At 38.1% G+C, this 20,140-nt stretch overlaps 1 protein-coding gene across 2 annotated transcripts in view; it reads left to right on the plus strand.

Annotated features, from left to right (window-relative positions):
* Window positions 1-326: 326 nt before the first annotated feature.
* The window catches only part of LOC121739722, an 81,899-nt gene continuing 62,085 nt past the window's right edge, over window positions 327-20,140 (plus strand). Inside the window, exon 1 of one of the 2 annotated variants that reach the window (XM_042132271.1) lies at window positions 327-590. In XM_042132271.1, the coding sequence (XP_041988205.1) occupies window positions 582-590 (9 nt within the window). In that variant the 5' untranslated portion in view covers window positions 327-581. Of the gene's footprint in view, window positions 591-16,219; window positions 16,411-20,140 lie in introns of those variants that run through there. The other variant, XM_042132270.1, reaches the window with a different exon arrangement.

A 20,140-nucleotide genomic window follows, 5' to 3' on the forward strand; every position in this document is an offset into this window, starting at 1 on the left:
AAGTTTCATTGCAATCGGTTCAGTAGTTTTGGCGTGAAAGCAAGACAGACAGACAGACAGACAGACAGACAGACAGACAGACAGACAGAGATACTTTCGCATTTATAATATTAGTATGGATTCCTCTATGCGGCTGCCGCTCGGTGCAGAGTGCAGACCATGTGAGTATAGCTGTACCTATTCGTTGGTGTAGACTGCAGGCTAGGCGGTAGCACACACACACACACACACATACACACATACACAAACGTGGAGGACGGAGGAGGTACGTACTACGTAAGTCAACAACAGCCTGCGCGCGCACGCGTATCGCTATATTTTTTACCATATTCGCGGCCCTCCTCCCGCGTGCCCCGCCGTCGCCCGGCCCGAGTACCGACTACCGACGAACACCGAACTACAAACCCAGTATTGATCGGGCTTCAACCGCGAAACGGCGCCTACAAAATGTAATTTGAATTTTTCGCGTTTTACCAACTTCAGTGCCAGTGCTAACGTTCCGTGTGCCTACATCGGATGAGCGGTGAAGTGAGATTTCGGGGCGATGTGAGGATTACCGGGGGAAGGATTCCGCGGACGAAATGTCTAAGGTGGGTACCGCTGACGCTGGAGGCTTCGCCGAGCGAGCGGGGAAACACAACACACCGACACACGCGCACACTCGTACCTACCTGCCTGTCGCCCGTGCTGCAGATCCTGACATCATTGTCAAGGACGGCGCCTCTAATGGGAACATTGTTACTGTCCACTTTGCAGCGTTGTGTGTCTATGGGTTAAGGGTTAACTGATATGGGTATAAGTAATAATATGTATAAGGCCGAGGAACGGGCCGAGGAACAATTAATTCTGTTGGAAATGGTTAACATATCGATCAGGCTACGCGGTTACCTACATAATGATACTTACCTTCCTGGCCTACTAACTCTAATGACTGAGTAAGTAATTTTAGGTCCTCTTGTGTTAAACACATCGCATTACAATACCATAATATTATATTCATTTGATATCGATATGATATTAGCGAGGGTAGTTTTTTGTAGTAAGATTGTACAAGAATAATTATTTTATTGTTTATGACATAACATATTTAGTGGAGGGAACGAAGGGTTTCACCTCCGATTTCGTTGAACCTCCATCGATTTTCATGAAAGTTGGTGAGTAGGTGGGGGGGTAGGTGGTACCCAAAGAAACAAAAGTGACATAGTGGCAACTTGCGCTTTTGCCTTGGGGGTGGATGCCAACCCTTCTCGGGGGTGAAATTTTCTCAAATAAAACTAACCGCAGGGATTAATAGAAAAATAAATTCTAAGCAAAGGAGAATGCCCAAAAATATATGGAACCCTGTACCATTTTGCTTCACGACCAAACTTGGTTTTTTATAGTCTATAATTATCATATTAGCTCCTATAAAAATATCTTTGTAAACAAAACTGTGGTTTCAGAGTAATTTGACAAAATCTAAAATACCTCAAAATCTTCAAAGCATCTATTTTATTGACAGGTCATACACGAGCGAACGTTATTGCTCTAAAAACCGAGTAAGGCGCTTATATCTAGGGGTATTTATTATTATTATAATATGTAAGTAACATTTTAGTCGCAATACTTTTCACAATGGACACATAGCCCAATAGGCAATAGCGCACTAGCGGCCATCGAAAGTATGGTGTGGCCGCTTTGTGGCCAAGTGCGCGCGTGGTCTATGGCGGTTTCATACTAAGGTATCTATCTCGATGGCTGCACGACCTGGCCGTGTGCGCTATTGGGCTTATGCTCATGCTGTCAAGGAATACTATACTCACAAGGAGCATGCTGTTGACTGGAGTCAAAAATAAAACAAACAATGTATATTTTTTTTATGAAATAAGAGGGCAAACGAGCAAACGGGTCACCTGATGGAAAGCAACTTCCGTCGCCCATGGACACTCGCAGCATCAGATGAGCTGCAAGTGCGTTGCCGGCCTTTTAAGAGGGAATAGGGTAATAGGGGAGGGTAGGGAAGGGAAGGGAATAGTTGAGGGTAGGGAAGGGAATAGGGTAGGGGTTAGGAGATTGGGCCTCCGGTAAACTCACTCACTCGGCGAAACACAGCGCAAGCGCTGTTTCACGCCGGTTTTCTGTGAGAACGTGGTATTTATCCGGTTGAGCCGGCCCATTCATGCCGAAGCATGGCTCTCCCACGTATAAAATGTATTTTTATTTTATCCAAACATTGTCATAACAATAACAAATACATTAATATATTATATGCATCTAGTGACAGATTAGCCCTTAATGAAATTAAGCAAAGCAGGGCATCACGTCTGAGGTAGAAGAGTAAAGGTTCAAAGACCGATTCTAGTTGAGATACGGATAGGGGCGAGGCAGGCACGGATTGCTTAGGGCATCAAGTAGTCTTAATCCGTCACTATATGCATTAAATGTTCAGCGGCTTTATTATAACACTAGCTGTTGTCCGCGACTTCGTCCGCGTGGACTTCAGTTTATAGCGCGCGATGTCAACAAAATCGGTGTCAAAAGCTTTTATAAAAAAAAAAACCCTGGTACCCCTTAAATCAAAACAGCTGTGCAGTGTGCACATAATATTTCATTTTTTTTAATGAAACTTTATATTTTATGCCAAATTTTAAAGCTTATTTAGCCCCCCAATTACACAACTTTACCCATAAACTATTTATCATTGATAGGTTTAAGGTTACGTCACTGCATAGATAAGGTACTGCCTTATTAAATAACGTAAAAAAGAAATAACAATCGAAAAAATCGAAACCTGAATGTAAGATGATACCACCTCTTAAAGAAAGACGAACGGCAAGCATTAGCGCGATGTAAGAGACGCACGGCGCCATCTATTATGAATTTTTGGAACTAACTTAATTTGAACAAATTTACGCATTTTCACCCTCTTACAACCCTTTTTTTCAGTAAAAAGTAACCTATGTCCTTTCTCAGGCTTTAGACTATCTGTATACAAAATTTTATTACAATCGGTTCAGTAGTTTTGGCGTGAAAGCGAGACAGACAGACAGATAGACAGACAGACAGACAGAGATACTTTCGCATTTATAATATTAGTATAGATTAACAAAAACAGAGTTGTATTATAAACAAAAGGAAAAAAGGGCAAACACAAAGGGCTTAATTATTATTCTAAGAACAATAATAATTAATTAATAAAATAATATTACATGTAAATTAAGCCTAATATAGTATATGAATTAATAAACATAATTCAGTAAATTATTCACATTTTGCAGTACATACATATTATGTGAACATGATCATTGATCACACAAACATTTAAATAAGATTAATTTTTATCAACATAAAAGAAAAATACCTATTTAAACCATTCATTATACCCGGACCGTCGGTATGGATCGCTCCGTATAGATATTAGACCAATCTGTATGAAGCTTTAAGAGGAGTCCACACCGCCCTTTTTTCCATACAAACGTTGTCCCCTGTTTCCTCCCTGGATAATGCTAGTAGAGTTATATTTTTTTTCCTGAATATCTACGGCCACTAATACGATGTCCCTATGTTTTCTTTTTTTTCATAATTTAATTATTAAATAAGATATGAACGTTCTAAAACCCAAAAAAATGGCCAAATTTTCCGCTGTGTTCAAATGTCCAGAAAACAGATTTGGCTAGATTATACAAAAAAAGCAAAACATAGGAACACAGCTCAAGCCTTTTTTTAATCTTTAATGAAAAAAGTACTTAAATCGGTTAAGTTTTGGAGAAGGAATCAGGGGACAACGAATCGTTGATTTTCTGGATTTTCTGCAGTTGTCTCTATCGCGTTCTGCGGTATAGGCTTGAAGTAAGGGAGACAGCTATAGATATTACACGTGCTTTTTTTCATTTCTCTAGCCCCTGGTGTATCCTCTTAAGGAGTAATGCGGACGGGTCCGTACGGATTCGTCCGCATTGCTCTAAAACCCTCCACATAGCTTCATACAGATCGGTATAGGTGGAGCGATCCGTACTAACGGTCCGTAATAGTGACAAAAAATAAAAATATTTTATGAAATTATTTGTGAAACCATTTTTGTTAGGACACAATAATAAAAACACTACCAGTAGTATCAAATATTGAATAATAAGATATAATTTAATATAAATAAAAATACTTAAGTACCGTAGTTATTTTTCAAGTGCAGCAGAACTATTCTAGCTATAATGTTTCTCTTTTGTTGATCTTGTCTTACAGTATGAATTCTTGTAGTAAGTATAGGTATAGAATAGACTGGCCACAAGAAAAACAATCTTCTATGACAAACTTCCTTCATTGTTTGGGTTTGCTCTGCGGTGTCAGAATCTGAAGTCAGCTGTAATAAAACAAAGAATTAATTAAATAGTGTTTGTAATAATATATTCATAGAAGTAACAGCTATACTCTAAATGGTTTCACTGCTAGAAGATTACTTGTGAAATCAAAGACTTATGTATTTAAAGCCTTTAATGTTTTTTCTGTTGTTATATTTTCAGGTGCTAGTTTAAAATATTTCATTTGTCAGGAAATACATGGTGCCTTCTTAGACTTTTATATGCTTATTCAGAAAATAAAATAGGTATGCTTACCTGAGTTATGAGTAGGAATTATCCATAAACATTGAGAGTAGACAAAACGATAGAAGTTCGTTCTCCACAATCAATATATATGTCACAGCCGACTGGTTTAAAAAGCTGTTCAATCAAACAGCTAGCACTACAGCTGATTCAAAAGCCGCCGTCTAATTGAAGTACTTAGTTCAGCGCGCACCGCTGCGGCGCTAGGCGTTTTATTTACAATATGGCGTCAACAATCACAAACACCAACAAACACCTGCTAGGTGTTTGTTGGTGTTTGTGATTGTTTTTCGGAAAGAAAGTAGTTAATAAAAGTTAAAAGTGTTATTAAAGAGACAAAAATTGTGGAGGCACATACGAGTGAATTAAAATTTCAATAAATATTCGAGGATTATGAAATGGATGGACGCAGCCTCCCCCGAAAGGGGGGTTCGGGGGGCACAGCCCCCCGTCAAAACAAAAACAAACACAATCCAGAAAGTCTAAAAGTTGGTTAGGTTAGGTTAGAACTTAGACCACAACGCAGAGGGAGCCGAGCGAGCGCAGCGAGCGTGCTGCGGCAGCAGCCGGCGACCGGCGCCAAATAAAAGGGGGGCTCGGGGGGCGCAGCCCCCCGCCAAAACAAAAACAAACCAGTTGGCTAAGCGTCGTCTAGCTGTAGTGTTGAATGTTGTAGTCAACAAGTCGGCTAAACGACGTATAGCCGTGTGATTGAATGGCGTTGTTCAGTCAAAGGGCTAGCTGTTTGATTGAACGGCTATTTAAACCAGTCGGCTGCGACATATACGCAGCAAAAGTTTACAAAATATTTTAATATATACGCAGAAAAAGTTCACAAGTCCTGACCTATTTATAAATAGAAACAAGCATTAATGTGTAATTTATATTTTGTGAAATCAATCTGAAAAATAAAACAATGTCGCAATGACATTACGCAATGATAGATGTCAGGGATGCGATCGATAAATCGAAGTCTATGAAAAAAAATCGATTTTATGTCTATTAACAGCACTGAATCGATTAAGTGTAATGGATATTAGCTTAATTATACTGTAAATCTAACATACATATTATAGAAAAGCTTATACATGATATCATTATGTAATATTATCATTCGAAAACTGTTATTAAAGCAAGTAATATTTATAACGATTGCAATAATAATTGCTTTAGTCGAATGAATCGATATTGTTACAATATCGATTCTTTGATATTATGTTTCTATTAATGCACTACACCACTAACCAAACATGGAGGAAGTCATATTTAATAATTTTTATTCTTTAATTTATATTTACAGTTCAAATATTGGATTCCTGGGGTGGAATTACGTTGAAAAAGTCGAAAAAGAATTACTATTATATTTTCATATTGAAGCATGAGACAAATTGGTACCACTTTTGGGCATTCGCCTTTGTAATAAGTATAAATTTTTTGGAGTAAATCAATACTTTCTGAGTTATCAAAGATCAAAGATTACGTTTTTGCGTGAGAAAAATACATGTCTTAAAGCGGTTTTTCATAATTAACTAAGAAACTATGGGTTTTTACGAAAAGTGTGTAATTACCAAAATTGAAGCCAATAAAATAATTAAAAAAAAATCTCTGAAATATGTTCTTATATTCATTCAAAGTGAGCTATAGGTGCGTGTACGTATATTTTCTTTCGGCGTGTACTTAAATCTAAGCATTCAAATTTAAATAACGGTAAACCGATGCATTATACGTGGGAGAGCCATGCTTCGGCACAAATGGGACGGCTCGACCGGAGAAATAACACGTTCTTACAGAAAACCGGCATGAAACAGCGCTTGCGCTGTGTTTCGCCGAAACTCACTCAAGTTTACCGAAGGCCCAATCCCCTACCGGGCCCTACCCTATACCCTTCCGTGTTATTGTGAGCTATTCCTATCTCTAGTAGGGCAAAACCAGAGATAGATCAAATATTGGGAACGGCCGTTAGTTGTTTTTTGACTGTAGTCTTTTAGATCGAGTTTGACTACTTGTACTATTATCTATTCTGTGGTTTGACTACGATGCCACAGACACGTTTATACGTGGGAGAGCCATGCTTCGGCACAAATGGGCCGGCTCGACCGGATAAATACCACGTTCTCACAGAAAACCAGCGTGAAACAGCGCTTGCGCTATGTTTCGCCGAGTGAGTGAGTTTACCGGAGGCCCAATCCCCTACCCTATTCCCTTTCCTACCCTCCCCTACTCCCTTCCCTACCCTCCCCTATTACCCTATTCCCTCTTAAAAGGCCGGCAACGCACATGCAGCTCTTCTTATGCTGCGAGTGTCCATGGGCGACGGAAGTTGCTTTCCATCAGGTGACCCGTTTGCTCGTTTGGCCCCTTATTTCATAAAAAAAAAAAAAAAGACAGACGCCCCTCTTTTTTGTCGGGGGTTAATTACAATAATAATATAGTATAACTCTCCGACGATATCTCTCTCGCAAAACACCACCGATTACCAAAGGTCGTCGCACCTCGCCGGCAACTTCCGGAGACACCGGAGAGCCATCACCATCCAACAGGTTTACGACCTCGGCGGCTGACGTAATACAATATGTACCTACCTACTATCTACAGCCACTGTAGGTACAGTTACGTAGTAGCTAGTAACTATTTAGTAATAATATGTGGTACCGTGTACAGAGGCAACAGACATGTCACATGAGCGTATCACATACATCACATTCAGCATACTGCGTACATCTGCTTAGTCGATTACCTACACGGTTATACCAGCCTATACCTAGTTAGATCGTGGATCGTTCATTGTCTCCAGAAGGTCAACAGGAGCAACCCGCGGCGCTCGAAGTTCTCGTTGTCTCGGCACCGCGCCGCCGCGACGATTTACGAATTACGACACTATGTTAAATAGCCATTCTACTAGATCGTCACAGAAATAATAGTACTATCGTATGTACGTATGAACGTGTATGTAGATACTGGAGGACGGAAGTTGCGGGAAAAAGAATTGGACTAGCACTACTACTAATTGGACGACGGGTTCCGTCCCGTCCCGTTGTAGAGCAAAAATATAAGTACTAGAAAAAGCATTGAGTTATTATATATTATGTACGTAGTACATAATAACTGTATGCTTTCTCTTACGTAGTACATAATAACTCTATGAGAAAAAGTGTGTTTTTTGTATGGGAAAGACAGACATAAACGGACAGACAACCAAGTATTAGTAATACTAATAGGGTCCCGTTTTTACCCTTTCGGTCCGGATTCCGGAACAGATTACAGATGCAAATATAACCTGTCAAGAAAGTAAAGAAATTAAAACGTGGCAACATCGTAGTGTCATCCCTCAAATCAATCTAAGAAAAAAAGGGATGATGTTGCCACTTTTTAATTCCTTCACTTACTTGACAGACTCACAGTATAGCAATATTAGGGATATGTCATATTGCTATAATGTGACAGACTATACGTACATGAATTATAGTAATTATGAAGTAACATAAAAAGCTATTCAGTAGTTCACAATAATACCTCACTGTCCTCAACTCAATATCGTCAGCGGTCAGAATAGCAAGCGAGCCGAAATCGATACTGCGACTCGAGAGCTAGGCCATGTCCGCCATGCTAGGCAGCTCGGCCTTGTGTAATTTAGATTTTAGGTATGACCCGTATCACGTATGACTGAGCTGTAGTGAGTATGAAGCATGAACTCGCACAATATGATTGTTCACTCCACTCTACGATAATGTAGGTACCTAAGCTGCATAATAATAATATTTCCAAGTACATCTGTAATCTGCAAATAATCTTTAAATTATTTGCATAATCTTTAAATTACCTATATGTCAAAAAGGGGTCGAAAGTTTTTTGCTCACGTATTAATATATAATATTATTAATATGTGAGCAAAAAACTTTGGACCCCTTTTGACGAAAAATGCGGAAATGTAATGCATGACGCACAGTTTATAGTTTATATGGAGAAGGAGTGCATCGAGCCTATATTGTTTTAAACGTATGTTTAATTGCATAAATCATACCATTTATTTTAATAAATAAAACATTACACACACTGACACACTACATTCTACAATGTGCACACGACGATATTTTGAATGACAAGCCTATATTACTTAGACACGAATTATACTTTTATTTATGGTTGAAGTCTGTTGTCAAATTAATCAAAAACCGGCCAAGTGCGTGTCGGGCAGCGTTGCCAGATTTTTTGTACCAAGTCGGGACTTTGGAACTTTTTGAGTGAAAAAGCGGGATCCTTCAGTCAAAAGCGGGACAAAGTAAAAAAAAATCGGCCAAGTGCGAGTCGGACTCGTGCATGAAGGGTTCCGTACCGGTATAGACAACATATCGAGCGAAGTCCAGTTCCGATATCATCTAGACTCTAGAGAGTAAGGCCAAGTTAGCCTCGAAGAAGCTTGGTGTTCTTAACAGAGCGAGACAGTACAAGGCGCAGGTTCGGCCTCATATGGAATATTGTTCTCATCTGTGGGCAGGGGCGCCAATACCAACTGCTCCCTCTGGATCGTATCCAATGAAGGGCCGCTCGAATTGTTGACTGCCATAATGTTTGAAACAGCTAGGACTCCTGGCCTTGGAATTACGCCGAGATGTAGCTTCACTCTGCATCCTCTATCGGTTGTATCACGGGGAGTGCTCTGAGGAATTGTTCGGAATCATACCTCCTGCAACTTTTCGCCATCGTCCCACGCAAAAAACCGTACCATCCTCATCATGTTGATGAGTGGCAGTCTTCCACCGTGCGTTTTTCGCGTAACTTTCTGCCGCGCACTGTAAAACTCTGGAAAGAACTGTCACCAGCAGTATTTCCGGACCTATACGACCTACAAACCTTCAAGAAGAGAGCGTATTCCCTCTTAAAAGGCCGGCAACGCACCTGCAGCTCTTCTAATGTTGCGACTTGCGAGTGTCCATGGGCGACGGTAGTTGCTTACCATCAGATGACCCGTTAGCTCGTTTGCCCCCTTATTTAATAAAAAAATAGAGCGAAAGTAGGCAAAAAATAGTGTTTCTTGTATGGGATATATTCTTGTATTCCCTTAAATATTTACTTAGTTACAATTTTATTATTAATTATTAAAGTACAAATATAATTAAGCTAAAAAGTAAGTATTTTGTGAAATTTCAAGTGCCTAGCTGTTATTTATTATTGATTGAGCGTTTTCACAAAATGTTCTACCTGGCCAGATTTGAGGACGGTTTTTTGAAGTGTGATATTTTTTGGATTAAATGTGGTAATAATGTTCTGTGTGCAATTAACTATAATTTTATGAAAAACTCTTTAAAATACTTCTTAATTACGAAAATATTGAAGAAAATATGAGAGCTGATAGTCACAAAAGACTTGTCAATTATGTTACCACATTTTCTAGAGTATTTTAGTAGTAAGTTATGAAATAAATGATATATATACATATATAAATATATATAAATCGAACTAGCTAGGAATCATTTTTAGAAAATGTAATTTTATTCGTGTTTTATCGAATAGCTAGTTAACCTTTCACTATGGACGCGCGGTCACACAGACCGCTCGTACCCTGCAAGAATTGCATCTACCCTACTTCCCCTTCAGTTTCACTCTTGCGGCGCTCAGTAGCTTCAGTTTTAGTCGAAAAATGTATTCTGAAGGAAACATATTCAACGCCAACTGCAAGTTTGTAAAGTTATTTCGGTTTGAACTTCGAGCGCGGTCTGTGAGACCCCATGTCCATGCTTCCCATACAAAGAATTATGTTTGTGTCTTCGGTAGTGCGCAATCAATGTCTAAATCTTGAAATAACTTCTGCTTATGTTTTTTTAAGTGAAATTCTTCGTTGTAATACATAAAAATTTTGAAATCTGTCAAACGATTGGAATATTGCACTGAAAATGTTCTAAGGAACAAATTTGGGTCTAGGAGAGATAATATTTAGGAAATATTTTTTTACAGCAAAAACTAATTGGATCTGTCTAGTTAACTAAAATAAATTCTAACCACAATATTATGTTTACTTCCGTTTAAGCTATAATTACGTTTGTCATGGCCTTTACCATGTGAAATGGCTGCCAATAATTTTGTCCATGTTCGACCTATGTTAAATTTTTTATAATATGTTCAGAAGTTTAAATTCCAATTTTTATATTAAATATGGCTTACATTAATAGACAATAAGGAAAAAAGTTTCAAAACCTATGTTTATTATACATATAAAAATGTCATTTTTTCGTCACAGGTGAATGAAAGTCTTAAAAGTGACTTGTTTGCTTAAAATGCTTCATTTTACAATATAATTTAGAATTTTGGATATACCCATACATTCCCTTAATCAATTGTATGTTAAGGCATTTAAGCAAAAATAATGCAAAAAAGGTAGCAAAAAAGTCTTTAAATTACCTAAAAAACAGATGAAAATACGAGCGGTCTGTCAGACCCCATGTCCATAAGTATGTTACAACTTTTAGATGTCCATAGATAAAGGTTAAAAATAAAAAACTCAATAGAAAAGTCAACAAGTATTCCTTTTTTAGGGTTCCGTACCCAAAGGGTGAAAACGGGACCCGTCCGTCCGTCCGTCCATCCATCTGTCTATCTCCAGGCTGTAACTCAAGAACCGCTATAGCTAGACTTCTGAAATTTGGTTGGATTGTGTATTTCTGTTGCCGCTATAACAATAAATACTGAAAACAAATTAAAATAAATATTTAAGGGGGGGGGGCTCCCATACATTAAACGTGAATTTTTTGGCCTTTTTTGCTCGATATCAATAATGGCAACAGCCTACCTGTTGCCATTATTGATATCGAGCAAAAAAGGAACTATTTGAATTGGAACTACTTGAATTTTTCACAGTCTTTCGTTATATGTGTAAGTACTTTAATATTTAATTATAATATTAAAATAAAATAAAAATTTAAGGGTTCTCTCTCTCTCTCCGTTCCTTACCGATATAGAGGAAATATAGGCCAAAAATAGTGTTTTTGTACGGGAGCCCCCCTTTAATTTTTATTTTATTTTAATACTAGCTGTTGCCCGCGACTTCGTCCGCGTGGACTTCAGTTTATAGCGCGCGGTGTCAACAAAAATGTTTTTTTTTTTAATGAAATTAGGGGACAAACGAGCAAACGGGTCACCTGATGGAAAGCAACATAAGTCGCCCATGGACACTCGCAGCATTAGAAGAGCTGCAAGTGCGTTGCCGGCCTTTTAAGAGGGAATAGGGTAATAGGGGAGGGTAGGGAAGAGAAGGGAATAGGGGAAGGTAGGGAAGGGAAGAGAAGGGAATAGGGTAGGGGATTGGGCCTCCGGTAAACTCACTCACTCGGCGAAACACAGCGCAAGCGCTGTTTCAAGCCGGTTTTCTGTGAGAACGTGGTATTTCTCCGGTCGAGCCGGCCCATTCGTGCCGAAGCATGGCTCTCCCACGTATAAAAAGTCAAAAGCTTTTTAAAACCCTGGTACCCCTTAAATAAAAATACCCAAAACAGCCGTGTAGTGTACACATAATATTATTATTTTTTAAATTAAACTTTTTTATACCAAATTTTAAAGCTTATTTAGCTTTACACAACTTAGCTGCATTACACAACTTTAGCTTTACCCATAAACCATTTAGTATTTATTATTGGTATGCTGTTGTTTCTGATATCTATGTTGGTAGGAGTTATTTGATAATGTGTATAACAATCGAAAGAATCGATAAACTAAGCCCATCATGGTACCACCTCTTATAGAAACACATATGAGCTAGCGATAGCGCGATCTAGGCGACTCTTGGCACCATCTGTTATGAGTTTTGGAACTAACTTAATTTGAACAAATTTACGCATTTTCACCATCTTACAACCCCTTTTCCTAAAAAAAATCACGTTTACTGTATGGGAGATATTAAGAGGTATTGTATTGCGTTTTTAGTAAGTAAGTATTTGTTGTTATAGCGGCAACAGAAATACACAATCTGCAAAAATCTCAGAAGTCTAGCTATGGCGGTTCTTGAGTTACAGCCTGGAGACAGACGGACAGGCGGACAGATGGACAGACGGCTGATGGACAGACATCGAAGTCTCAGTAATAGGGTCCCGTTATTTTCCCTGTGTGTACGGAACCCTAGAAAGGTATAATTATCAAAAGATTTTTGATTTTTTATCTTTTTATTTGCGTTAAAATAACGTCTACGTGACAATAGATAGCCAAAGTAGCCAAAGCAAATCCATCCCTCTGCCTCCCACACTCTTATCTTTCTTTCTTTCTCAGCTGCACGCTGCACGTACGTTCGGGCTTTCCCCGAAAATAATACTTAATAATAATAATATATATGTACATTTATTACATTACGTTCAAAAGAATTTAAACGAAAATTTACTTAAACACTTCTCCGAATACATTTTTTTAAGTTGATCGACTATTACTCAATAACTTATGAAGTCTTCTTAGACGTGATAATTTTCCTTTTAAATTCAGCATACTTATTTCCTACCCCCGTGAATTTTTTTCACATTTCCAGAAGCGACCGTTGAGCTGGTAGAAGGGGGGGGACACTGGACACTAACGATTTTTTCCACTTTAAAACTTCATATTTCACAAATGGATCCCTAAATCGGAAAATGGTATTTGAATACTTACTCATAATATTTTCAAAAACCTATCCAATGACACCCCTCACGGTGGGGTGGATGCGGAAAAAATAAATCACCCTCGCTTGATGTCTATGGGAGGTACCATTTTTTTAAGATTTTATAGTATACCATATTGTCGGCGTCATTAAAGGGTGTCACAGACAGAGCAGGTAATGTAAAGATGTATATTATAGCACGATACATTTCGATACATCTTTCTATAGAATTCATTAGGAGACCACACACAACAGCTATAATGTATATTTTTACATTTTCGTATCGATACAGAGCTATATGAAAATATACATTTATATTTTGTTACATCTAAATACATCTCAATATATTTCTGTATATTACTATAAGTACATCTCTTCTCTTCATAGGATGTTCAAAAATTTCTGTGATTATATTATATGTGTATGAGAGACACGTACACATAGTGTTGCCACTTGCCACCTTAGCTTGGTACTACTAATATACTTTCAGCACTGCTACTTTCACAGTGAACTCTCTACAAGGAACATGTACACACCCGAAAGTATTATCACTTATTTTTGTTACACCCTGTATATTCTGTGCCTTAGTACAGCACTTCACAGCAGGAACGGCAGGCAGTCTGTTCCCCAGAGCCTATATTTTCAGTCAAATATCTTCAATCCACATCGTTCTGTTTTTGACACAATATGTAACAAATAACAATGCGCGCATCAAAATTACAATCAGAATCAATCATCAAATGTATACGCCTATACAATAAAATCCCAGAAAATGTTCAAAATCTACCTTTAAACAAATTTAAAAAAGCAGTTAAAGAACGTTTGTGTGCTAAAGCGTATTATAAAGTCAATGATTTCTTCGAGGACAGCACACCTTGGGAATAGGGTGGCTCCATGCAGGTTACTTTTCTTTTAATTTTGTTACTTAGCTGTAAGCCATAACATTGTAATTTTCCATTTTTTTAGTAAAAGATGGCCCCGTGCGAGTTTCTTACGCCGGTTCTTCTCGGCGGGGTAGTTCCCGAACCGGTGGTAGGCAACGTAGTTTCTTCGTTCGACTTTCAAAAAGTGTATCATGATACCCATTTTGAATAAAAAGATATTTATTTTATTTTATTATCTTCTGATGAACTATCTAGTAAATCTAATAGCATGTAAGTCGAAAGGCCATAGTATTACAACATTAAAAATAAGAACAGCCTGTATAACACCTCAGCAGCTGAAATGTGCGTCAAGCGGGACGTTTAGCATTGAAATGTAGGGAAATATACATTACATTACCTGTTGTGTGTGTGATACATTAATATAATGTAAAGCTATACATCCCGGGATGTAATGTACATTAATATACATTACCTGCTCTGCCTGTTCTGTGACACTCTTTAGATGTACATTCATGCCGAATTACAGCTTCGTAGGCCTTATAGTCTCTGAGAAAAACCGCGGATTTTAAATTCAGCTTATTTCCTACTCCCGTGAATTTATTTATTTTTTACATTTCCAGAAGCAGTCGTTTAGCTGGTAGAAGGGTTCTAAAGAACTTCTACCAGCTAAACGGTTGCTTCTGGAAATGTAAAAAAAATCACGGGAGTAGGAAATATGATATGCTGGATTTAAAAGGAAATCACGGCTAAGAAGTCTTCATAAGTTATTGACTAATAGTTGATCAACTAAAAAAATGTATTCGGCGAAGTATAAAAGACCTTTTTGTTCAAATTGCTTTGAAAGTAACTGAGTTGATATTGTACTAATTGTTAGTAGTGTAAAACACGTTATAAATGTACATTCATTGACGATAAAAAATAAACCCTATACGGTATACCGTATTGCCCGTGCGGCGTGGCACGAGCACGACGACACGCACTTGGCCGGTTTTTCAAAAATATGTATGTTTGTTTGAAGAAATACATGGCCATTGGCCCTAGTAGACCGCTAGGGATAAGGGAAGACGTTGCGAGACCGACGCAAAAATAACACCCCTCTTTTTTGTCGGGGGTTAAAAACAGCTTCTTGGGTTCTCCCCTTCGCATATTAATAATTAGTGATCGAAGCTTCTCCCGGTAGATTTTTTGCGTTTTTCGATTTGTTTCTTACTAAGTTCGATTAATTTTTTATACAGTACTTAACATATTTTTAGTTTTTATTAAGTACTTTAATTAAATATATTTCTTTCGGTAAACAATTTTTTTGTATGATATACTTAATATATTTTATTCTTTGAAGAATATATTGTTTTGTAATATTTTAATGACAATTATTATTTGCACCTATAAAGTCAGGAGGGTCTTAGACGAAGCGCGACACGTCACAAGTCACAACTCACACGACGAAAAGTTTGCATCAGTAACCAGTCACAATTTACAATTTAATGATATCTGATGGAGCGGCTGCTCTTGTATAAATGTTTCCGTCGGTGGAACCGGTTTCAATGCTAACATTTTGTCAAGGTCAAAGGAATATCGAGTCGATAAAAAATTTCAAACTCATTTCATTTTGTTTTAACTTTTATCTGAGGAGCCCCTCGTTCGCTGGCTAGAACATCCTAAGTCCAACCACAATCACTGAAGCGACTATGACAGTAGTCAGACCGTCGACCGCCTTCGTGCAAACAACGTCGGCAATGATTCGGTTGTACTTAGTTAGTAGTTAACGAACTAAGTGCTAACCTTCTAGTTACTGTAATGTGTAACTGAGAAGTTGTGATTTGTGAGTTATCTTATCGGGTGCTAACTGCGAGTTGGTCCGTGGTCGGCGGAGTTGCGCCACACTTCACCTCGCATACCTCTACCGCGTTATCGTGTGATATTGTGCTAAATTTTTACGCTCCGGAGCCCCCCCCCCCTCCCCGAACACCACGGCCGTGGCCGGTGGCCGGTGACGTAGCTGTGGGACTAGCGGCGCGGCGTCCGGCCTGCTCCGGCGCCAACGAGAGGTCGGCGACTAATGAGGGCCTCCGCTAGTGAATCGTAATAGAACAGTCTGTCTTGACTCTTGAGACTTGAGAGGCGACTCAGGCGACAGGCGAGTGACAATGACTGCCAGTTGAATTCGGCCCACGCGCGTCCTGTGTCCTGACTCCTGAGATTCTGTCATGTCCGAACTGGGCCCGGCTGCTTGTCTCCCGTGAGTCGTGACTCGTCTGAACTGTGAAGACTCCGGTTGTCTCTTCTTCTTGCCCAGTGCCTCGCCCACATACCGAGTCTGCTTATGATGAATAACCATGTAAGTACCGATAGGATACGTGTCACTTATAAGATATACCTACTTAATATTATTATGTCGACGTTTTTGTCTGCGTGTTGTTTTGTAGCGGAATAAGTTGGATTACATGTAGTTGCTAAATTGAAATTTATACAATTTAATTATTGCGTTAAGTCGTTTCTATCTTGTTTCAATTTGTATCAATTAGTATCGGAGCCTACTCATTTTACGAATGGCAGCGGCAGTCAAACCTTGATTGATCTGGTGTGTTCTAAGCTCACTGCGAAACAAGTAACTGAGGATGTTGTGGGAACACTATACGGTCATCGATATTCGATTGGTAGTATGTGAATTTCATATCAAAAGAGCTGAGGTCACACCACGCATCATATTTTCTTACTTAAAAATATTTCTGTCGATAACTTTAATAATAATGACTTGCAACATATATGGGATCTCATTGCTCAGCACTCAGATGTGAATGTAATGTTAAGAGATTTCAATTACTGCATGCTTTGGCTCTTTGATACTTACGCACCGGTAAAGACGGTGGTCATTAAAGATCATTCCTATCCATGGATCACTGATACTGTTAAGGACATGATGAGGTTAAGAGATCAAGCAGCTTTAGAATATCATAAATCTAGAAGTGAAGGAAAAAACAATATTATCAAAGTTTAAAAAGGGTTGTCTCTAAGGCCTTAGTGCAAGAAAAAAAATCTTATTTTAATATTAATAACATTAAATTTAAAATAAGCTTTTTTTTGTAAAATTGCATGACCCTAAAACTCTTTGGAAGAATATGATCTTTATTATGCTGAGCTGCGTCGGCTTGTGCTCGAAAACATTTTATGATGTGTTATTTAACTAAGCTATGTACGTTTTCTTGCACAAATAAACGTTTTCTTTCTTTAATAACGGGACCCTATTACTCAGACTTCTCTGTCTGTCAGACTGTCTGTCGGTCTCCAGACTATAATATCTCGAGAACCGCTTTACCGAGACGATACTTTGAGTCCCAGGAAAGGAGATTAGAATAGTTTTTGTTGCGGTAAAATGTTTGTAAACGACTTGGCGCAGCAAAGTTGCAGTTTAATAATAAAATTAAAATAACATATTTTATTGGGGCTCCCATACAAAATCACAATTGTTAGCCTATTTTTTCTCTATAACGGTACGGAACCTTTCGTGCGCGAGTCCCACTCGCACTTAGCCGATTTTTTAGTATTTTCTATTGGTCCACAATCCGGCTTGAGTGCCGTGTGGCCAGTCGTATATTCGGCGGTCGACCGAGCAAGTTGCGTGTGCGTCAAGCATGTAGGTACCCAGTATTGACTAATATATTAAATAACCGAAACCTAACCTCGTGACCGCGTAAACACGGTTGTCGGTTACACTTTCATACGTGTTCAAATGTAGTGCTTGTTACTTCAATATAGGTATATAATTATCTAATGTTCGGAGAGACATGTAGGCCGTGAAGCTGACCGACTCCTGACTCCAGCGGGGCTAAAATGGTTACATTTAGCAGTTCCTCTCAAACAATTCAGCAAATGAATTGTCAAAACTGTCAAACTGACAAATGTCAAATTAATACAAATTACTAGACATGAATTGCAACCAACCAACTCTATTGTCAGGACTTAATTCCACTTGCAAAATCTCAGCTTTCTAACGAATGGAAAACACTATGGGACGGCTCAAGTACCATCAAAGGCAAGCATTACTATTATATTCAAAGTAGTGTACCAGTAAGACCATGGTTCTTTAAATATTCACAGTGTAGCAAACCAGTATGCTCTACAATCTGTCGTGTTAGACTTGGTCATTGCTGCTCACCAGTGTTCCTTGCTAAAATTAGGGTCAAGGATCATTCTATTTGTGAGTGTGGTCTAGATTAGGGTACCTTAGATCACATCTTCTTTTCTTGTCCCATAAACCAATCGTCCTTATATGACTATCTTCCCAATTTCATTTCTCGCCCTATAAATTTTAAATCGGTTTTATGTTATGTAGATACCCCATTTATTGAAATTTTGTGTACATATATTCGTGTTAACAATATTAGATTGTGATGTTTCTACTAATATTTGTGTTTGTGTTTGTTTTAGGTCAATCAACTCCTGTAAATAGGTAATTTTGTAACTGACTAACCGTACACTTGTTACATCACCACCTTCATTTCATAGAGCAAAGTCTTTCAAACCACTCTGACATTGGCAACTCACTGAGTCGGCCATTTGTAAAGAAGAAGAAGAAGAAGAAGAATTGCAAGCAGACTTGCATTTTGCGATTTTAAAAAAATGAATCATATTATGATTCTCAAAAGCGACCATTTTAGCCCCACAGTTCAGCGCCAGCGCCGGTGACAATCGCTAAAACCAAAATAATGTTGTCAACGTGACAGACAATTTAGTGTTTCTTTATAGTGTTTCTATTTACTTGGACAGGGGGCTCTCTCAATTCGAACTATCGAGTAACGTGATAGCAGCGGCGATCTTTCTCGGTAGGCAGCTATTTTTCTGCGGTTAACAATAACATCTCCGACGGAGTCCCTTGTTCCACAAGCAGAGAAATCGTCGGTGTGATGTTTGAGTGTTTCCGATAATTCGGTGCGTGCGCGTGTGTTCGCGCTCTGATAGCTGCGCCCGCGCCGCTCCCGGAGCCGCGGCCCGCGCTACCTCCGAGCAGGCAGTCACAACTCACAGCCCACAGATTACTAGTATAATATTGTAGATCACAGCCCACAGGTGCCCAATTGACCATACACATAAAAGATACTACACGAAATGCGGAAGGAACCCACGGACCCCACGGACGTGGACCTTTAAAGTTTATAGTACTATAAGTATACTAATTATAGTTATAGTACTATAACTATAAGTATAGGATTATAAGTAGGTAATAACAATATTATTAGGATGCAAACATCGCAAACCGTACTATATATTACAATTTACGATGTAATACAGCAGATAACCAATTAATATAGTTTGGTACTACTCTTTAAATGTAACGTGTTTAGTTATTTTGCAGCATCATCCTAGTTTCTATGTATATGTTACCGTTAATGTGCGTAAACCAGTTAGACTGCAGATTAATAAGGTACTCTGCAGATTATCTGGATGAGTCAGTTAATGTGCAAAAAGTTTATTCTATTCTTATTAAATTACATAAAATAAGTTATTGCTTGAATAAATCATGTAATTTATTTTTTAGAGAATTATTAATTATTTTTTTTTGGATATAAACTAAGGAATAAATTGTTAAAGTTTAAAGTGAAGTAAAGTGTTACCCCACTACTAAAATATAACAGATCGTATCAACTAGAAATTATTATTTTTAACAAAAAATTAAAACCGACTTCCAAGGTAAAACAATAATAAACAATAATATGAACTAAAAAGTATTAAATAACTCTTACTCTATAATAGTGCCTTTTTCAGAATTCTCTAAATATCAACTATTTCTGTACATACTACAGTCTTCATTATTTGAAGTCGGTACCAGCTAATTTTATCGTGAGTTCAGTCAATGTCAGAATATCTGAAGCTTTTAGGACTGGTACCGACTTCAAAGTACTGAAGACTGTAGTATGTACAGAAATAGGTAGTTGATATTTAGACAAATTCTGAAAAAGGCACTATTATAGAGTAAGAGTTATTTAATACTTTTTAGTTAATATTATTATTTATTATTGTTTTGCCTTGGAAGTCGGTTTAAATTTTTTGTTAAAAATAATAATTTCACT

This window comes from Aricia agestis, chromosome 2 (genome assembly GCF_905147365.1).
Source record: "Aricia agestis chromosome 2, ilAriAges1.1, whole genome shotgun sequence".
Classification (NCBI taxonomy): Eukaryota; Metazoa; Arthropoda; class Insecta; order Lepidoptera; family Lycaenidae; genus Aricia; species Aricia agestis.